Genomic DNA, 17,962 nt, shown 5'->3' with positions numbered 1-17,962 from the left:
TTCCCAGGTGGTTTCCTCTGTCAAATAAGATCAAATGATCATTATGGTTATGACACAATAAAAGATATAAAAAATATGAAGAGTTAATTTCTTTTTATCTGTATTGAAGTTCCCGTACTAGGTTTATGTCTTTTGCACAAATATTTATCCTTCTTCAGTGTCCATTGTGCTTTAGTAAATATTAAAGAAAATGCAAATGCATATGGCAGGCCATGATGCTTATCTTCTTCACTCTACTTTTTTCCCCTTTATACTGTAGCCCAGAGATTATGTTGATTGGGATCTCATAGGTTTCAGAGTTGGGGTGATAGGGGTACCAGAGATTTTAGAACACATATAGAGGACCTGGCATCCGGTCATTTATGACTTAAAACTGTTTTCCAAAATGGCTATACCATTTTCCATTCCTACCAGTAACATATGCGAGGACAAATTATTCCACATCCTCAACATTTGTTTTTGTTATCCTTTAATTTTAACTATTTCCAGTGCAGTGATATCTCATGGTGTTGTTCTGTATTTCCCTAATGACTAAAGATTTTGAACATCTTTTCATGTCCTGTATAGACATTTGTGAGCCTTCTTTTATGAAGGGTGTATTCAAATCCTTTGCCAATTATTCAATTGGGTTGTTTGGGTTTTGTGTTTTTTTTTTTAAGATTTTATTTATTTGAGAGAGTGAGAGAGAGTACAAGCAGGGCGAACAGCAGAGTGAGAGGAAGCAGACTTCCCGCTGAGCAGGGAGTCTGATATGGGCTCCATCCCAGAACCCTGGGATCATGACCTAAGCTGAAGGTGACTGAGCCACCCAAGCACCCCTGGGTTGTTTTCTTATTATTGTGTTTTAACATTTTTTTTTTAATACGGTAGAATATACATAAAATTTGCCATTTTAACCATTTTTCAGTGTACCAGTTCAGGGCCAGTACGTGCATTTACTATCACCACTATCCATCTCCATAACTTTTTCATCATCCTAAACTGAAATTCTGTACCTTTTCATTCCCTTTCCCCTAGGTCCTTGTCACCACTATTCTACTTTCTGTCTCTATGAATTTGAATATTCCAGGTACCTCATATTAGTGGAATCATATTTATCCTTTTGTATCTACACTATTTTACTTGGCATAATGTCTTCAAGACTCATCCATGTTGCAGCATATGTCAGAATTTCCTTTTTTATTAAGGCTGAATAATATTCCATTGTATGTATAGACCCCATTTTGTTTATACAACCATTCATCAGTGGACATTTGAGTTGTTTCCATCTTTTGGCTATTGTGAATAATGCTTCTGTGGATATTGGTATACAAACATCTGTTAAGTCCTGCTTTCAATTCTTTTGTCTATATACACAGAAATAGAATTGCCAGATCAGGGGCGCCTGAGTGAGAGTCGTTAAGTGTCTGCCTTCGGCTCAGGGCGTGATCCCGGCGTTCTGGGATCGAGCCCCACATCAGGCTCCTCCACTATGAGCCTGCTTCTTCCTCTCCCACTCCCCCTGCTTGTGTTCCCTCTCTCGCTGGCTTTCTCTATCTCTGTCAAATAAATAAATAAAATCTTAAAAAAAAAAAAAGAATTGCCAGATCATATGGTAATCCTAGGCTTAACTTTTTAAAGAACCACTGTACTATTTTTTTTTTTAAAGATTTTATTTATTTTGAGAGAGAAAGATTGCAAGCAGGGGAAGGGGCAGAGGGAGAGAGAGAATCCCAAGCAGACTCCACACTGGACATGGAGCCCTACCCAGGGCTCAATCCCACAACCCTGAGATCGTGACCTGAGCCGAAATCAAGAGTCAGACACTTAACCAACTGAGCCACCCAGGTGCCCCTTGAATGACTGTACTGTGTTTTCTATAAAGCTGTACCATTTAACATTCCCACCAGCAATATTCAAGGGTTTCAATTTCCCTGAATACTCAACATTTGTTGTGTTCTGGGTTTGTTGTTGACGGTTTTGTTGTTGTTTATAATAGCCATCATAATAGGTTTGAAGTGGATTTCACTTGTGGTTTTCACCTGCATTTCCCTAATGATTAGTGATATTGAGCATCTTTTCATGTTTATTGGCCATTTCTGTTCAGCCTGAAGACTTCCTTTAGCATGTTTCATAGCACAGGTAGGTTAGGAATAAATTACTTCAGTTTATGTATTTGTGGAAATGTCTTTGTCTTCATTTCATTGGGTATAAAATTACTGGATATCATTCCTTCCCAGCCTTTTGAATATATTGTTCCATCATCTTCTGGCCTTCATTGCTTACCATTAGCAATCTGCTGTTCAGTACCCTAAATGTGATGCATCATTTTTCTCTTGCTGGTTTCAAAAATTTCTCTTTATTTTTGGCTTTCAGCAGATTTGACAGTTTGTTTGACAGTCAACCAATAATGTGGGTGGAGTTTATGTTCAGTTCAGTGATGTTAAGACAATAATTCTTTTACCCCTGCCACACAAGCTATGTGTGGGTTGAGGATGTTATTCCTAAGAACAGCAAATTTACAATTTCCTCCAGGCTTTTAATTTTTGCTAAAGTCCCTGGGGTCTCTTGTGTGAATGTGTAGTTTATTATGATGATAAGAGTTTATTATTTCAGAACTTCTGTGCTCATCTCACTTCCAGAATCTCCCCCCTTAAATTTCTAGCTGCTTTGCTACTCAATCCAAATGGAATCTGCCATCACTGTCCAGCACATATGCAAGTTTTCACCACCTGAGCTGGAGGAATACAGTTCTTACCTGATTTAGTAGCAGTTTTTCATGAAAGCACATTTCTCAAGTAGTTGCTTACACATGGTCACTTAATAGTGCTTTGAAATGGGAATTTCAATAATTTTAAATAATACTTGTTTTTTTTTGTAGAGGGGAAATGGCCAGCTTCCTCATGTAGCCATGGCCAGAAGTAGGATCTGCCATATTATTTCGAAGCAAATCCCAGATACCATTTTATTAATGTATATTTAAGTATGTAGCTCTCAAACTCAGGGACTCTTTACAAATTTATATAATCACAATTCCATTATTACATCTAAACCAATTAATATTCAGTGTTTAAATTTCCTTTAAATTATCTCATATTTTTTTAGTTTGTTGGTTAAAAAAATTTTTTTTTTCTTTTTAAGTAGACTTCATGCCCAATGTGGGGCTTGAACTCAAGATCCTGAGATCAAGAGTACATGCTTTATGGACTAAGCCAGCCAGGCACCCCTTAGTTTGTTTTAATCAGGATCAAATAAGGTTCATGTATTCTATTTGGTTGATCTTTAAAGTCTCTTACCTAACACTCCTCCACCACCCTATCTTCTCTTTTTGTCTTAAGTTTTCCCTTTTTGTCTTTATTGTTTGTTTTGCAATTTACTTGTTGAGGGGTTTTACTGGTTTACAGGGTTTGTCTTCTGGAATTACTACAGTCTGGATTTTTGTGGTTGAACCCCTATTGTGTAGCTTATTATGTTTCCTGCATTTCAGGTACAATCTAGTTTAGGTCAGATTCAGGTTCAAATCTTTTGGTGAAAATTCCTCTTATGTGGTGTTGTATACTTCCATCAGAAGGCACATGGTGACTGTTGTCACTTTCTGTGACATGAATAGCCTTTGATGATTATTGCCTAGATCTCTTAGTTCATGAGGTGGCAAGATATTGATATTCTCTCATTTCTTCTTACTCATTTGATCAAGTCTTCAAAGAGCTTTTCGTGATCAATTTGGTTTCCCTGAGGTACGGTTTTTAAAGAAAACATAAATACTTGATCCTTTCATTTCCCAGTATTAAAAATAATTAGCTCTCACCCTATGACCCAGCCATTGCACTACTGGGTGTTTACCCCAAAGATACAGACGTAGTGAAGAGAAGGGCCATATGCACCCCAATGTTCATAGCAGCATTGTCCACAATAGCTAAATTGTGGAAGGAGCCGAGATGCCCTTCAACGGATGACTGGATTAAGAAGATGTGGTCCATATATACAATGGAATATTACTCAGCTATCAGAAAGAACGATTTCTCAACATTTGCTGCAACATGGACGGCACTGGAGGAGATAATGCTAAGTGAAATAAGTCAAGCAGAGAAAGACAATTATCATAGGATTTCTCTCATCTATGGAACATAAGAACTAGGAAGATCGGTAGGGGAAGAAAGGGATAAAGAAAGGGGGGGTAATCAGAAGGGGGAATGAAGCATGAGAGACTATGGACTATGAGAAACAAACTGAGGGCCTCAGAGGGGAGGGGGGTGGGGGAATGGGATAGACCGGTGATGGGTAGTAAGGAGGGCACGTATTGCATGGTGCACTGGGTGTTATACGCAACTAATGAATCATTGAACTTTACATCGGAAACCGGGGATGTACTGTATGGTGACTAACATAATATAATAAAAAATCATTAAAAAAAATAATTAGCTCTCTAGCATCTTCTAAAGATGCTTGTTACTTTATGCCCATCTGTTATAATTTTTAGTAATTTAAAACAATATTTTTTAAAAAGTTTCTTTATAAATCTATTTATGCTTAATGTAATCAAAATTGAGGCATCAATCATATGATCCATTATGATAATCCTTCCCTTCCCTTGTCACTTCCTTTCTGTACTTCTGATGTTTCTCCTTGCTTCCTTAAAATCTTTCCACAAATTGCTATCAAATAAACATATCCTAGTTGCTCTGTAAGTTCCCAAATTATATCATTTTACCTTTTATGAGAGTGGTTTTAGCTTTTTTGGATTTTCTCAATCTTTTTGAAGATCATTTTCTACTTTTTCAAACTCCTGATACTGTATTACCAATTCAACAAATAGCAAATAAGCCTTTTTTTTTCCAGCACATAAACCTTAATTTTGAATTGTATTTGAATTAATTTGAATTGAATTTGAGCTAAATACCAAAAAATTTTGGTATTTAATATGTTATGGTTGCTCTATTTTTTTAATAAATTTCAATGTACAGTAGTTATCAGGTTTGGGCTCTTTTATACTGAAGTGTTGGTTACTGATTTAGGAAAATATTTTCATAAGTATTAAAGAAAAGTAGACAAAATCAATTTTCGACAAACTCAAACTCAGCATTTCTTAAAATGCTGCAAGACAAAAAGTTGTCAATCAGACCTCATTAAAATCACCTCATAAAATCAGTTAAAAGAACAATGTTTTTGCAAATATAAAGAGTTAAAAGAAAAAAATTATGAGATATAGGTAAATTGCTTAGAGTACTTACTCCACCCAGTTCCAGGTCAACCAACCTACATTGATAAATGTCACTTGCTACAACTTCAAGTTCCTGGGAAAAGAAAATGTAATTGGTTTAATTTAGTTCAGATATTCACTGCTGATTTAATATTATTTGGCTGAATCACATGGTATATTGGACTGACTTAGAACAGTGGATTTCAGAATAGCAGATGAGGGGGAGAACCTGGCTGGCTCAGTTGGAAGAACATGCAACTCTTGATCGCAGGGTCATGAGTTTGAGCCCCACATCTCTTGTGTAGAGATTAAAAAAAAAATAGTGGGTTGGTTGGAGGCAGTGATGGTACATCTTCTATACCTGCCAAAGTACACATTTTCACAAATGGTAGAAACAGGATTCCAAACTCAGTTATTTAATTTTTACCTTAAGTTCATGCTTTTAACTACTTTGTTATATTGTTTGTTGGAAGATACGTTATTGCATAAGGCTATTAAGTTTCACTGAGCACTGCTTGGCGCATACTACTGTGAGAATCATGGGAGTTTCTGAAATTATAGTATATACAGATGCCCCTTGAACAATACAGGCTTGAACCGCGGGGGTCTACTTACACATTTTTCAAAACATACATTGGAAAACTTTTTAGAGATTTGCTATCATTTGAAAAAACTTGGAGATGAACCACATAGCCTAGAAACACGCTCCCCCCCCAATTAAGAAAGAGGTATTATTTTAAGAATGCAGCATATAATATGTATATCCATATAAAATATGTCAACATTATGTTATCAGTAAGCCTTCTGGTCAACAGTAAGCTATTAGAAGTTTTGCAGAGTCAAAAGTTATACATGAACTCTTTACCGTACCAGGGGTTGGCGTCCCTAACCGCCATGTTGTTCAAGGGTCAAGTGTAGTTAAAGCAGAACTTGTCACCTATTAGTGAGTTTAGAGAATTCTATCTACAACTTAAAATCCTATGTATATTTAGAAAATTGATCTTACCAATATGAAATTGCATTTTCTTTCTTTCCCAAATAGGCCAAAAATAAATTTAATGCAAAGCAAGAAAAACAAGCAGAATTAGAGTATTGCAGACTTACTGAAGCTCTTGTGGCTGAAAAGGAGAAGGAATTTCAGGATTATGCCAGAGAAGTAATTGAACTGGAATCTGAATCAACAAATAAATACATTTATCCTCTTGTAAAAGCCGTACGGGAAGGACATGGAGGTGGCCGTGGACCAGTTTTTGTGGACAGAGGTGGATTAAGACCCAGTTATCAGGCAAATGATGTCACTGGAGTCCAGCTCCCTTTTTATAACTCTCAGGGATCAAAACATAATTTTCAAAAGTCTAAGGGAAGGCTAGGTTTTACATGGTAGAAAAAAGTTTATTTTTAAGATTGAGAAGACTAAGTTGTAGCTAATATTGTGAGCTACAAGTAAATGAATTTTATGCTTATAATTTGTTAATAAAGCTGCTCTTCATCTAAGTGCAATTATGTCTGATCTAATGGATTCTTCACTACCAAAGTTTAATAAAGCCCTTTGATTATACATACACAACATAATGTAGTTTTAGCCTTTAAAAATATGTATTCAGTAGCATTAATAATAGCAATAATATTGTACCACCATTACCATATCTAGTTCCAGAATGTTTCATTGCTCCAAAGGGAAACCCTGTACCTAAGCAGTCACCTCCCATGTCCCCTTCCTCTCCACAGTCTCCGGCAACCACTTCGTCTCTATGGATTTGCCTATTTGGGATGTTTCATATAATTAAATGGAATCATACCGTGGCCTTTTGTGTCTGGCCTATTTCATTTAGTTATTTTCAGGTTTCATCCATGTTGTACTATTACCAGTACTTTGTTCCTTTTTATAGTTGAATAATATTCCATTGGAAGTATTTTTCTCATCAGCAGTTTACATTAATTATCCTTCAGTACTTTTTAGTTTCAAACAACACTACCAATATTATTACTAATAACAGGATTACGGAGTGTACGACTTGTGGTTTATTTTGTAGAGTGTATCTGGCTAGACATGTGCAAATTACTGTTTTCGAGTTACTTGAAGTAATTTTTCTACAAGCAGTTATATGAGCAACTTGATACACAGGTGACTGCATCCAACCTGACTCCAAGTTTTGACTTGTACAATAACTAAGTTTCACACATCCCATTGGTGACTGTGTTTAAGAGTAAATACAGGTTATTTTCCTTTTTCACAGGGCTACTAAATTGTTCAGTTCTTTTGGCCTAGGGTTGCCACCATATTAAAAATTACCCCGATGCAGAGGTTCATATATGAAATATGAACTAAATGAACTAATAAAGTCAGGGAACCTCTGCCATGTATCTTTTTTTTTCTTTAAATTGTTTTAGAAAGTACTATACATTATTTGGGGGTGATGAAGCTATCTTCAAATTACAGAACAGGAAACATGTTTCTACAAAATGGTTAATTCCATAAATGTTTTACAACCAACTTATCCAAGTGAAGAACATAAAATATTAAAGACATCACTACTTTTCTTCCCTTACGTAAACAGTTTCATTGTATTACTTTCAATTGGGCTGGTCTTTCTAATAGAGTCAAGCACATTAAAAACAAAAGGGCTATGCAAAGTTTTAAAATTAATCACAAAACAATTGAGTGAAAACAACTGAGTTGCAAGGCACTCAGAACAGTGGAAACACAACTGTTGTAATCTGCCAATATGATAACAAATCCATAGCTAAAATGTGTGGCTAAGGGTGCCTGGGTGGCTCAGTCGGTCAAGCACCAGCCTTCTACTCATGTCGTGATCCCTGGGATTGAGCCCCGTGATCCCTGGGCTCCCTGCTCAGTGGGAAGTCTGTTTCTTCCTCTGCCCTCCCCCTACCCACTTGTGCTCTCTCAAATAAAATATTTTTTAAAAATAAAAGAACTCCTTTAAAAAATAAATAAATGTGTAGCTAAGATATATATTTGGGCATTGAGGGGGGAAAGGTGTAAAAATTATCAATCATCACTTAAAAATAAAAAGAAAGTAACAGTATTAGGTTGGGAAATATGTTTAAGAAGGAAGTCTAAAAAGCAATGAAAATAGAAAAAGCAAATTGATACTAAAAGTATTTTAATACACAATTAATTTACACAGTCCATATGAAGCACTCACATTTTACATATTCTCCTGGCTAAATAAAGCATTTAAAAACACTCCAGGATTTGAGAATTTAATATCACCTCTTAACACATACAAACCACTGAATGGTCAGAACATTTTTATCTAACCATATATATTTTCAGTGACTAACTTTCATGTTGGTGCATTTTCCCTAAATATATCTAATTTAAATAAAAATGAAACCAAACAAGAAACCAAAAACTAGACAACTTGTTTTACAAGTCAATTAACATCTATATGGCTTTACAATGTTAAGTGTTATATTAAAACTGGCAGGCACAGGATATAATACAGTGTTCCCAATGCTGAGAAATTTGGAGGAATTAAAAAGCAAATGGTAGCATTCCAGTAGACAGTAATGCAAATTCCAAATCTAACCTTAAGTTTGCTGAGGCAAAAGACACATTGTAATCTGAAACATTATGATTAAACATTTACACTAGAATTTATCTCCAAACCTTCTGGAAATCATCACTGCTGACTAAATTGCTAGAGAAGCTCAGTATTGTTAAACTCTTTGCTCAGTTTTTCCTAATACAAATTCTATATCCCCATGGGTAAAATAAAAGTATATTTTAGTTGTTTTATCTTCATTATTTAGCTTTTAATAAAAATAAAGGTTGAATAACTAATACAACAGTAATTTTAAAAATACAAAACAAACTGTTATAGTTTATTTAATACAATGTTTAACTATAAAAGTTGATAGTTTCAGAGTTTAAATTCTGTAAAATGCAGTTTGCAGAAAACAGTTTTAACAGTTACTAGACTAATGATAAGAGAAGCAGCATTTGAAACTAATTATACAATTGTGACAACAGCTTTATTCCTAAATTTCATTAAAAAAATATACATCACAGTGACTTTTGAGCTAGGAAAAGAAGTGCATTAACTTCATTTGAATTTTTCCCTTCCACAAAGAAAGCAGCCACAACTTTTAATATCCCCACATACAAATAATCAATTCATTTATCAATCCTTCAAAGTACTAGAAACACACAAAACAGAAACAAAATATACAGCATGGGCTTTTGGTAACACAGGAATTTGCTTTAAAAAAGAAAAAAGAAAGCAGAAACACAACTTAACCCAACTTTCTCCTATGCTTAAAAACAAACAAAACCCCTCAACAACTCCCTTCTCCAACCTTGCTGATGGATTTTTATTTATGTGATTTCTCTTTTAATATTTACTTTTTGTGTCACACCACAGGCCAGAGTTTGCATTTGTCTGAATCCCTTAAAGGTAGCTAGCTGGGAAACCCGCTATCGGCAGGTGTCAGCCAATGCTGCACTTCACGGAGTTTATCAATTTTTAAAACAAGTACTGTAACAAAACATCTTTTCACAATAAACAGGTTATAAATCTACAATCCTCGGAGTTTATTCAACTGTAAATGTATGAATACTAAACTGAATAATTATAGTAAACATGACCAAAAGAAGACAGGAAAATACCCATTTTGTTTCTTTATAACCATCAACTATATATGGTGTATATTTAAAGTACCTTCCAGTGAAGGTAAAGGGAACAAGTTTCTATAGAAATTTATTATAAAAGGTTCAAAGTGTGATGAAAAACAACTGCCACCTTGATTAAAGCACAGTGAGCTACTAAAAAAGGAGAAAATACTAACTTGTTCCATATACTAACTGAAAAGAAATTAAAACTCTCCTTTAATATCACTACTCAAAATACCAGAAACGCAATGTGTTCCTGTCCATAATATTAGAAATGTTTACTTTTCAGTTTCATACCTTTCACTGGGTACAAGAATCAAAGGCCATTCAGCAAAGCCAGTATTAATCAGTATCACACTTGTGCAAAGATAGATTTATCAAAGTCTTTGAAACTTCTGTGAGGGCTTTAAGGAACTCTTATTAGAAATTACAATCTCTATGAACTCATTAACTGTAATTTAAAAATACTTTAAAGCAACCCAGTAGATTCTCTACTGCTCATCAACATTAATCTCTCTGTAGTGTCAGTTTCTGTAGCAGATGGCTTACCCCCCAAAAGAATGAAATAATCATGAAAAAAAATCTCAGATATTGCCAAACAATAAAATAAACCAATTAAATATCTTTAGAGGATATGAAGCCAAAGGTAGTTTGAGGTAAACCGTACGCTCAGATATACTATAAAATCAATTTGACAGGAAAGAGCCAGCTTTCAGGAAAGAGTATATTCAAAGTAAAAGCTAAAGGTGGCGCAACTATTAAAAATGCAATAAAAGGACTGTTTGAGCTATGTGCTATTTCAGATGCAAAGGCAGACTTGAGGTACAGTTAATGCTGTTTACTTTCTGAATGTTTTTATTCTGAAAATAAAATCTAGCTGATTGTCATCTTTTATCTCAATTTCTTCACCATATCTGTTCTACTGTAAAAACTAAGTTTTTAAATGTCTATAAATGTTTAGCATGGAGTTGCTCTTTTGATAACCAGAACAGGAGAATACTACTTATAGAAATTGCTAAATTTTTTTCCCTACCATTACTTATCTATAATTCTTAGTAGATATAGCTCTGTGATCAGACGACATGTTAAGTATTTTTACTTAGCATGGGTTTTTTTTTTTATTGTTATAGTAAAAAAAAAAAAACACAAAAACAACAAAAAAACCACTTTCTTAAATAGCACCTTTCTTGAAGCTCAAATAGTCTGTAACAGATATTTTTAAAATGCAATTTACTGAATTTAAAGAAAATAACTAATTTAAAATATGTAACAGATTATATAGCTTGGGAACTCAAGACTCAATCATCCCTAAAGTAGGTTTGTGGTCAAAGTCTCTAAGGTATCAATCACCCCAGATTATCATAAACATCTACCACTTTTATCATCAGGAAAAAAAATTTAGAAAGACTTCATTGTGGATTATTTGCTTCAGGATATTCCAAACAATCTTATAATCATTACCTATTATTTGTTACAATAGCTACCACAATGCCAAATGTTCATTACTGTATTAATCAATAATGGGAAGTATTATGTTAAGCACTGCTTTGCTCAGTACAAACAGCACTGAGTAGTTACTGGGTTTACCAAGAAGCTACCTTGGTAAGAGTTGACACTACACTGACAAATATGAAAGTACAAAACACTCTTAAAGTCTACTATTAATTGGAATTCTGAAATTTCTTCTCAAATGAGGCAGGTTTTGTGTTTGCTGGATGTTCAATATTTTATTTAGAAGAGAAATTACAGGAAAAAAGGCCACACATCACAAAAATAGCAATATACAACACACAAAATTCTAAATGGACTTTGGGTATCTTTTACTGTTTAACTCCATAAGCTATCAAATTTTGCAACTTTCTACTCTACTCTATGTGGCTATGTTGCACATGCCAAGCTAAAATAATGTTAACAGTAATGGTATAAAGCCATCTGAATAGAAATAAACCAGAGTCATAAACATGCTATACCCTATTGTGATACATATATAGAAAAGATGCATTTTCTTGCCATTTGAAACGCACAACTATGAGAGAGAAGTTAGCTCAAGTTAAAAAAACAAAACCAAAACAAGAACCATGCAGAGTTAACACTCAACTCTATATAGATCAGTGGCCAAAAGAGAAATCTTGGAAGTTAGTATGTCAATACTAACAATTTTTAGAATCTAACTTAAAGACCTGCACAAGTGGTATGTTTTAGTGAGAAAAATATCTTCATTTTGGAGAAAGGTAATAATAATAATTATAAAACAATGTTCCCCAAAGCAAAAATTTCATCTCTTCAGACGAAAAGCAACACAGAACTGAGAATTACAATCTGATCTTCCAAGGTATAGTTCCTGTCAGATGCTGTATAACAGCAAGTCAAACTCAATCAGTACATCAACTGAAAAAAGTACTCAACTATTTTTGTAGACAGTTAAGTAAAACAAAACTAGGCAGGAAAAATATTAGTATGAATCAAGCTATGAGTGGAATTATAAAGAATAATACAGGCAGTACAATATAAATAACTATTTTAAAGCACAAATTACTATAAAATCAAAAGTGATGACTTAAGATCTCAAGTTATTAGGATCCTGCTTTTCTGTGTTAATTAAAAGCTGCTGCTGCTGCCAGCCTCTATTTAAATGCAATCAGAAAATCGATACAAGATTTCTTCTATCTAGTGGCTTCTAAAATTACTCTAATCATGAGAAACACAAGCTGCTGTAACAATGTATTCCAACAATCAGTTATGCTTGTTTTTAACTGGCTGATCACACAAACTGGGATGTAAGATAGCACATTTGCTACTGGCTGATTGTTGCAACACAAAAATGCATACATGAACTAGTTAGACACAGCACACAGTATTACACCAAAGTGTTTTTCTCATTTCAAGTTTATTAAAACTTTAGCAGTACAAATTATTCAGGTTGCAGATTATCAAAAGATCAACTCAATAAAGTCCACATTAAAAAAAAAAAAGACAAACATAAAACCCAAAAACAATGAAAATGGAAAACAACATAAAGGAGATTCATCAGCAAGTCTCTAAAACTTAAAATTTGAGCAGAATCGAAATAAGTTTACACAACTCACTCATCCACTTTTGTCTTCATCTGTTCCAGGGCTTGATTCATGATCAAATTTTTTATTTTTATCATGTATGTGGTCATTTTCTTGACCCTTTGATTTTTGGTTTTCTTTTTCCTCTGAGGCTCTGGTCTTCTCATCCTCCTTATTTTTCAATGTGGAGAACTTTAATTCATTGTCCTGACTACTTTGTTTTATTTTTGAGAATGGACTTTGATCTCTATCAACCTTTTTTTCCCTATTATTTGAGCTATTATGATCACGATTTTTAGAGTACATTCTCTTCTCAGCCTCAGAATTTTCTTTTCTGTGTGAACTCTTACTGTCTTGGTTTCTATATTTTTCTTTGTTTCTGCTTTGACTTTCTTCTCTCTCTGAGCTCCGTGAATCTCTCCTCCTCCTTCTCCTATCTTTACTTCTTGATCTTCCCGGTGTTGCTCTTCTCTCTCGGCTTCGTGACCTTCCTCTTCTCCTGTACTCCTGTTCTCTGTATCTATGGTACTCCTTGCTTCTGCTGCGATCTCGGTCATGGCTTCTAGATCGTACTCTTCTGCTCCTGTCCCTACTTCTGCTTCGTTCCCTTGTTCTACTGTTGTAGCTGTGCTTGCCTTTAGTCATATCGCGTTCTCTACTTCTAGACTGTGCACGTCTATCCTTTTCCTTACTTCTATTATGCTCATGCTCACTACTTTTTGATTCTAACTGTTTAGCCTTCTCTTTACTTCTACTCCTTTCCTGATCTTTTCCTTTAGAATCAGACTTTTCTTTTTCTTTAACAATCTCATGATCCCTTTCTTTACTCCTTGACCTCATCCTCTTTTCTTCATGTCTATTATGCTTTGTATCTCTCTCTTTACTCTTTGACTTCTCTTTGCTCTTACTCCTACTTTTAGATTTGGCCCTTTTCTTCACTTTGTTTTTATTATACTTATCATCTTTTTCTGAGTTTCTTCTGATGTCTCTCTCTTTGCTGTTAGATTTGTGGTCTTTAACTTTCTTTTCCTTTTCATTTTTTCTGTTTGGACTCTCAGACACATGCCTGTGATCAGTTACTTTTTTCTCTTTCACTCTAACTGGACTTCTTTGATTTTCTTTTATTTCATTTAACTCACTCCTAAAAAATAAGGAGAAAACAACACTTTTTGGAAATTTTATTAGAAAAAGCATGATGTCCATTATTAGCCAAAATGGTATTCCATATATTTAAAAAATATTCAGAAACAAGTGAAATGGCTAAAAATAAAACAACTTTATGTACAAAAGTAAAAACAAAAATACTTGTCACTACATTTGAAATAATATAGGTAAAGCTTACTTATCCCCTTTGATCCATCTTTCACCACTTGATACCCTCATTCTTTGTGCTCTCTGCATCTCTTGCCTCCAATGTGGAGGAGTTTCACTACGTCTGAAACGATCCCTTGATCTGGATCTAGAAGGAGTTCGGTAACGCTTAAAAAAATAAAATGAGAAAAATATTAACCTCCTAAAAATACAAAAGCATTACAATCATAGCTGTAGCTTATACATTTCTAGGTTCAAATAAAATGTCTGATATTTCTATACCCTCTAAAAATAAATAAAATTTCCTAATTTTCAGGTATGAAACCAGTGAGGTAAAAATACTTTGAACACTCACTCATACTATAAATTCCAAGTAAAAAGCATTAACCACACAAACTCTAGCCACCCATGTCCTCTCTACAGAACTGTCCTACTTAAGTGATGCTACTGGAGCATAACAGGTACAGGAACACTTACAAGTTGCCAAGTTTCAATTTGGAAGTAAGTATTCTTGATGTTTCAAAGCAAATACCCCATATTAGGAGAAAAACTGAGTAAATGCATAATGTTCATTTATTCAACCAATATTTACTCAGCTCTTGAAATGGCCAACTGCTCTATCATGTGTTGCAGAAACATTAGTGTGCCAAGACTTATCTCAATTTTGCTCTTTTGAAACCTGAATTCTATAAGGCTACGAGAACCCTTAGATATATAATCACAGATATTCACAAGCACAAATCAGTTACAATTAAAATCAGCATAACAGAAGTACCAGGTGCTCAGAGAACGTAAGGAAGAATATGTGAAGCATAAGAAATATCTTATTTGAAGGTCTCGAGACAGGAAAAAACATCGCACTTTTTAGAAATGACCATAAGATAGATTAGTATGGCTTAAGATAAAAACTGCCAGGGAAAGTAATACTAGATAATACTGATGAGGTAAGCAAGGACTAGATTTTGTCTCATAGGCCATGTAACAATTCTGGATTTATCCTACAACTGATGGCAAAGGAATGACATTCTCACTTTTAAATGACCATTCTGAATGCTGCTTAGAGAAAGAACTCTATCAGTGATTCTCAAAATGTAGTCTAGGGATCCCAAGACTCAGGGGATCTGTGAAGTCAAAACTATTTTCATTATATCATGTTATTTGCCTTTTTCACTTTCACTCTTTCATTATTATACAGTTGAGTTTTTCAGACTACATGACATTTTAGTATCTCTTCTTTCATAGCTAATGGAATGTGTGCTTATATATTTTTGTATTTTAAATAGTTCTTGGTTTTAATTTCTAAAATTATAAATATCGATGGATATAACCCATATCACAAAAGCTCCTTTGAATCCTCGATAATTTTTAAGAGTGTAAAGAGATTCTGGGGCATCTGGGTGGGTCAGTCAAGCATCCAACTTGATTTCAGCACAGGTTTTGATCTCAAGGTTGTGAGTTCAAGTCCCACATTTAGAAAGAAAAAAAAAGTGTAAAAGAGTGTAAAGAGAGATTCTAAGACAAAAAAGTTTGAGAACTGCAATGAGAACAGTTAAGAGGCCATTTATAGTTCAGAGAATATACAAAGGTAAATTGAATTAAGGTGGTGGGAGTGGAACTGGAGAAGTAGATGGATTTCAAAGTATTTAGAAGGTTAAAATGACGGGATTTGGTGTTGGATAAGATATACAAGGTAGGAAAGAAATAAAATGGTTCTTGGGCTTCAAGTAACTGCACAGGCGGTGGTATCTATCAGCAAGAGCAGGAACCTAAAGGAGGATCAGGTCTGAAGAGGAAGTGCTTATGCTCAACATTATATACACTGAGTTTGAGGTGTCTGTTAAGCAACTAGCTGGCTGTCCAGTAAGTCTTGGCACTAGAAAAGCAAATGAGCATTTGAAACTTATCAACATACAGGTTAGACACTGAAGCTGTGGGAGTGATGAGACTGCCCAAGGAACATATGCAGAGTTAGAAGAGTTGGAACCCTGAGGTACTACTATATTAAAGGCCAGGTGTAAGAGTGTGAAATGGCAGTGGACATTCAAAATAGACTGGCCAGAGACAGAAAGAAAATATGACAGAAGCAAGTGGAAAGAGTATTACAAGGAAGGAGATTAAGTAAGACAAAGCCACTCGATTTCGTGACATGTAGCCAACCATACAGCAAGTGCTACTTCCAACAAATGGTAGAAGATGCACTGAAATGGTTTAGAAATGAGTAAGAAGAAATAATATACCAAGTATAGCCACATTTCTAAAAAGTTTTGAAAACACAAGAAGATATTCCAATGGGGAGAATCCAGTAAAGAGAAAGAGGATGAAATATAGGAACAGGGTTAATTTTTATTAATTTTTAAACAAGATTAGAGATATAATGGTCAGGAAGTAACAAGGAGGCACAAGAAAGATGCTGATCTCATTTTACACCACGTACATGTAAAATCTATTAACATCCCATGTATTTTCAGTTTGGAAGTACCAACACAGAGAAGTTACTATAAAAAGAGAACATATAATTCAGTATCTGTATCTACTCTAAATTTTAGTTACTTATGTATAAAACAATATTTAAGAAACACTAAAATTATTTACGATAAATGCCATATTATTGAGATTTCTGGGAAAAGAATCACCTACCCTTGGTCCTCTTCCTTTAATTTTCCTGCCAGACCTAGTAACTAAAAGTCGCCTCTGGTATGAAGCAGGCTGGGAGTTAGGTGGATTACTAGAAGGAAGCAAAGGGAAAATTAAAAACACACACACACACAGGAATATTAGTCATCAAAAAATGAAATCTTACCATTTGCAATGATGTGGATGGAACTAGAGGGTATTATACTAAGTGAAATAAGTCAGTCAGAGAAAGACAATTATCTTATGATTTCACTCATATGTGGAAGTTAAGAAACAAGACAGATGATCATAGGGGAAGAAAGGGAAGAATAAAATCAGACGAAATCAGAGAGGGAGACAAACCATAAAAGACTCTTAACTATAGGAAACAAACTGTGGGTTGCTGGAGGGATGGGGTAACTGGGTGATGGGCATTAAGGAGGGCACTCCTTGATGTAAGAGCACTGGGTGTTGGTATACAAATGACGAATCACTAAACTCTACCTCTGAAACTAATAAAATATACCATACATTAATGAATTAAATTTAAACAACTTATTAAAAATGAATCTGGAGAATATAGCTTTACTGATCTAAACGAATAAATTTAAATCTTATACATAATCAGTAGTTTTCAATGTTATCAACTCCTAGTAGGTATCTGGAAAAGTATGGGAGCATTTTTCAACTGTCAATGACTAGAGAGTGCTATTGGTACCTAGAACGATGAGTAAGAATGCTAAAATCTTGTAATGCATGAGAATGAAGAACTATTCTGCCCCCAAATGCCAGCTGTGTGCTGAGATACACTGTCAAATAACCATTTTTTTTTTTAAAGATTTTATTTATTTATTTGACAGAGATAGAGACAGCTAGCGAGAGAGGGAACACAAGCAGGGGGAGTGGGAGAGGAAGAAGCAGGCTCATAGCAGAGGAGCCTGATGTGGGGCTCGATCCCAGAACGCCGGGATCACGCCCTGAGCCGAAGGCAAGCGCTTAACCGCTGTGCCACCCAGGCGCCCCATCAAATAACCATTTTTAAGATGAAATTAACTTGACAGTGTTAAGGAAAATCAACACAGAAGAGCTCATATAGCTCAGTATAGGCTGTATGCCACTAAGAAAATAGTTTTATAACTATCTTATTCCAGGGGCGCCTGCGTGGCTCAG

The 17,962-nt window shown here is 34.8% G+C and overlaps 2 protein-coding genes across 6 annotated transcripts in view; one reads left to right on the top strand and one right to left on the bottom strand.

Moving 5' to 3' along the window:
* CFAP210 (cilia and flagella associated protein 210) overlaps positions 1 to 6,982 on the top strand; it is a 33,061-nt gene extending 26,079 nt beyond the window's left edge. For both annotated transcript variants that reach the window (XM_045783776.2, XM_087861287.1), the window contains one exon: positions 6,222 to 6,982. In XM_045783776.2, the coding sequence (XP_045639732.2) occupies positions 6,222 to 6,563 (342 nt within the window). In that variant the 3' untranslated portion in view covers positions 6,564 to 6,982. The remainder of the gene's footprint in view (positions 1 to 6,221) is intronic.
* Positions 6,983 to 8,287: 1,305 nt separating this feature from the next.
* PPIG (peptidylprolyl isomerase G) overlaps positions 8,288 to 17,962 on the bottom strand; it is a 48,333-nt gene continuing 38,658 nt past the window's right edge. For all 4 annotated transcript variants that reach the window (XM_045780198.2, XM_045780199.2, XM_045780212.2 and 1 more), the window contains exons 12-14: positions 16,817 to 16,904; positions 14,211 to 14,347; positions 8,288 to 14,009 (exon numbers count right to left, since the gene is read on the bottom strand). In XM_045780198.2, coding sequence (XP_045636154.1) covers positions 12,902 to 14,009; positions 14,211 to 14,347; positions 16,817 to 16,904 — 1,333 coding nt within the window. In that variant the 3' untranslated portion in view covers positions 8,288 to 12,901. The remainder of the gene's footprint in view (positions 14,010 to 14,210; positions 14,348 to 16,816; positions 16,905 to 17,962) is intronic.

Source organism: Ursus americanus, chromosome 1, assembly GCF_024610735.1.
Source record: "Ursus americanus isolate L20-20 chromosome 1, mUrsAme1.1.p, whole genome shotgun sequence".
Taxonomy (NCBI): Eukaryota; Metazoa; Chordata; class Mammalia; order Carnivora; family Ursidae; genus Ursus; species Ursus americanus.
This window is presented reverse-complemented; position numbering and strand designations above follow the sequence as displayed.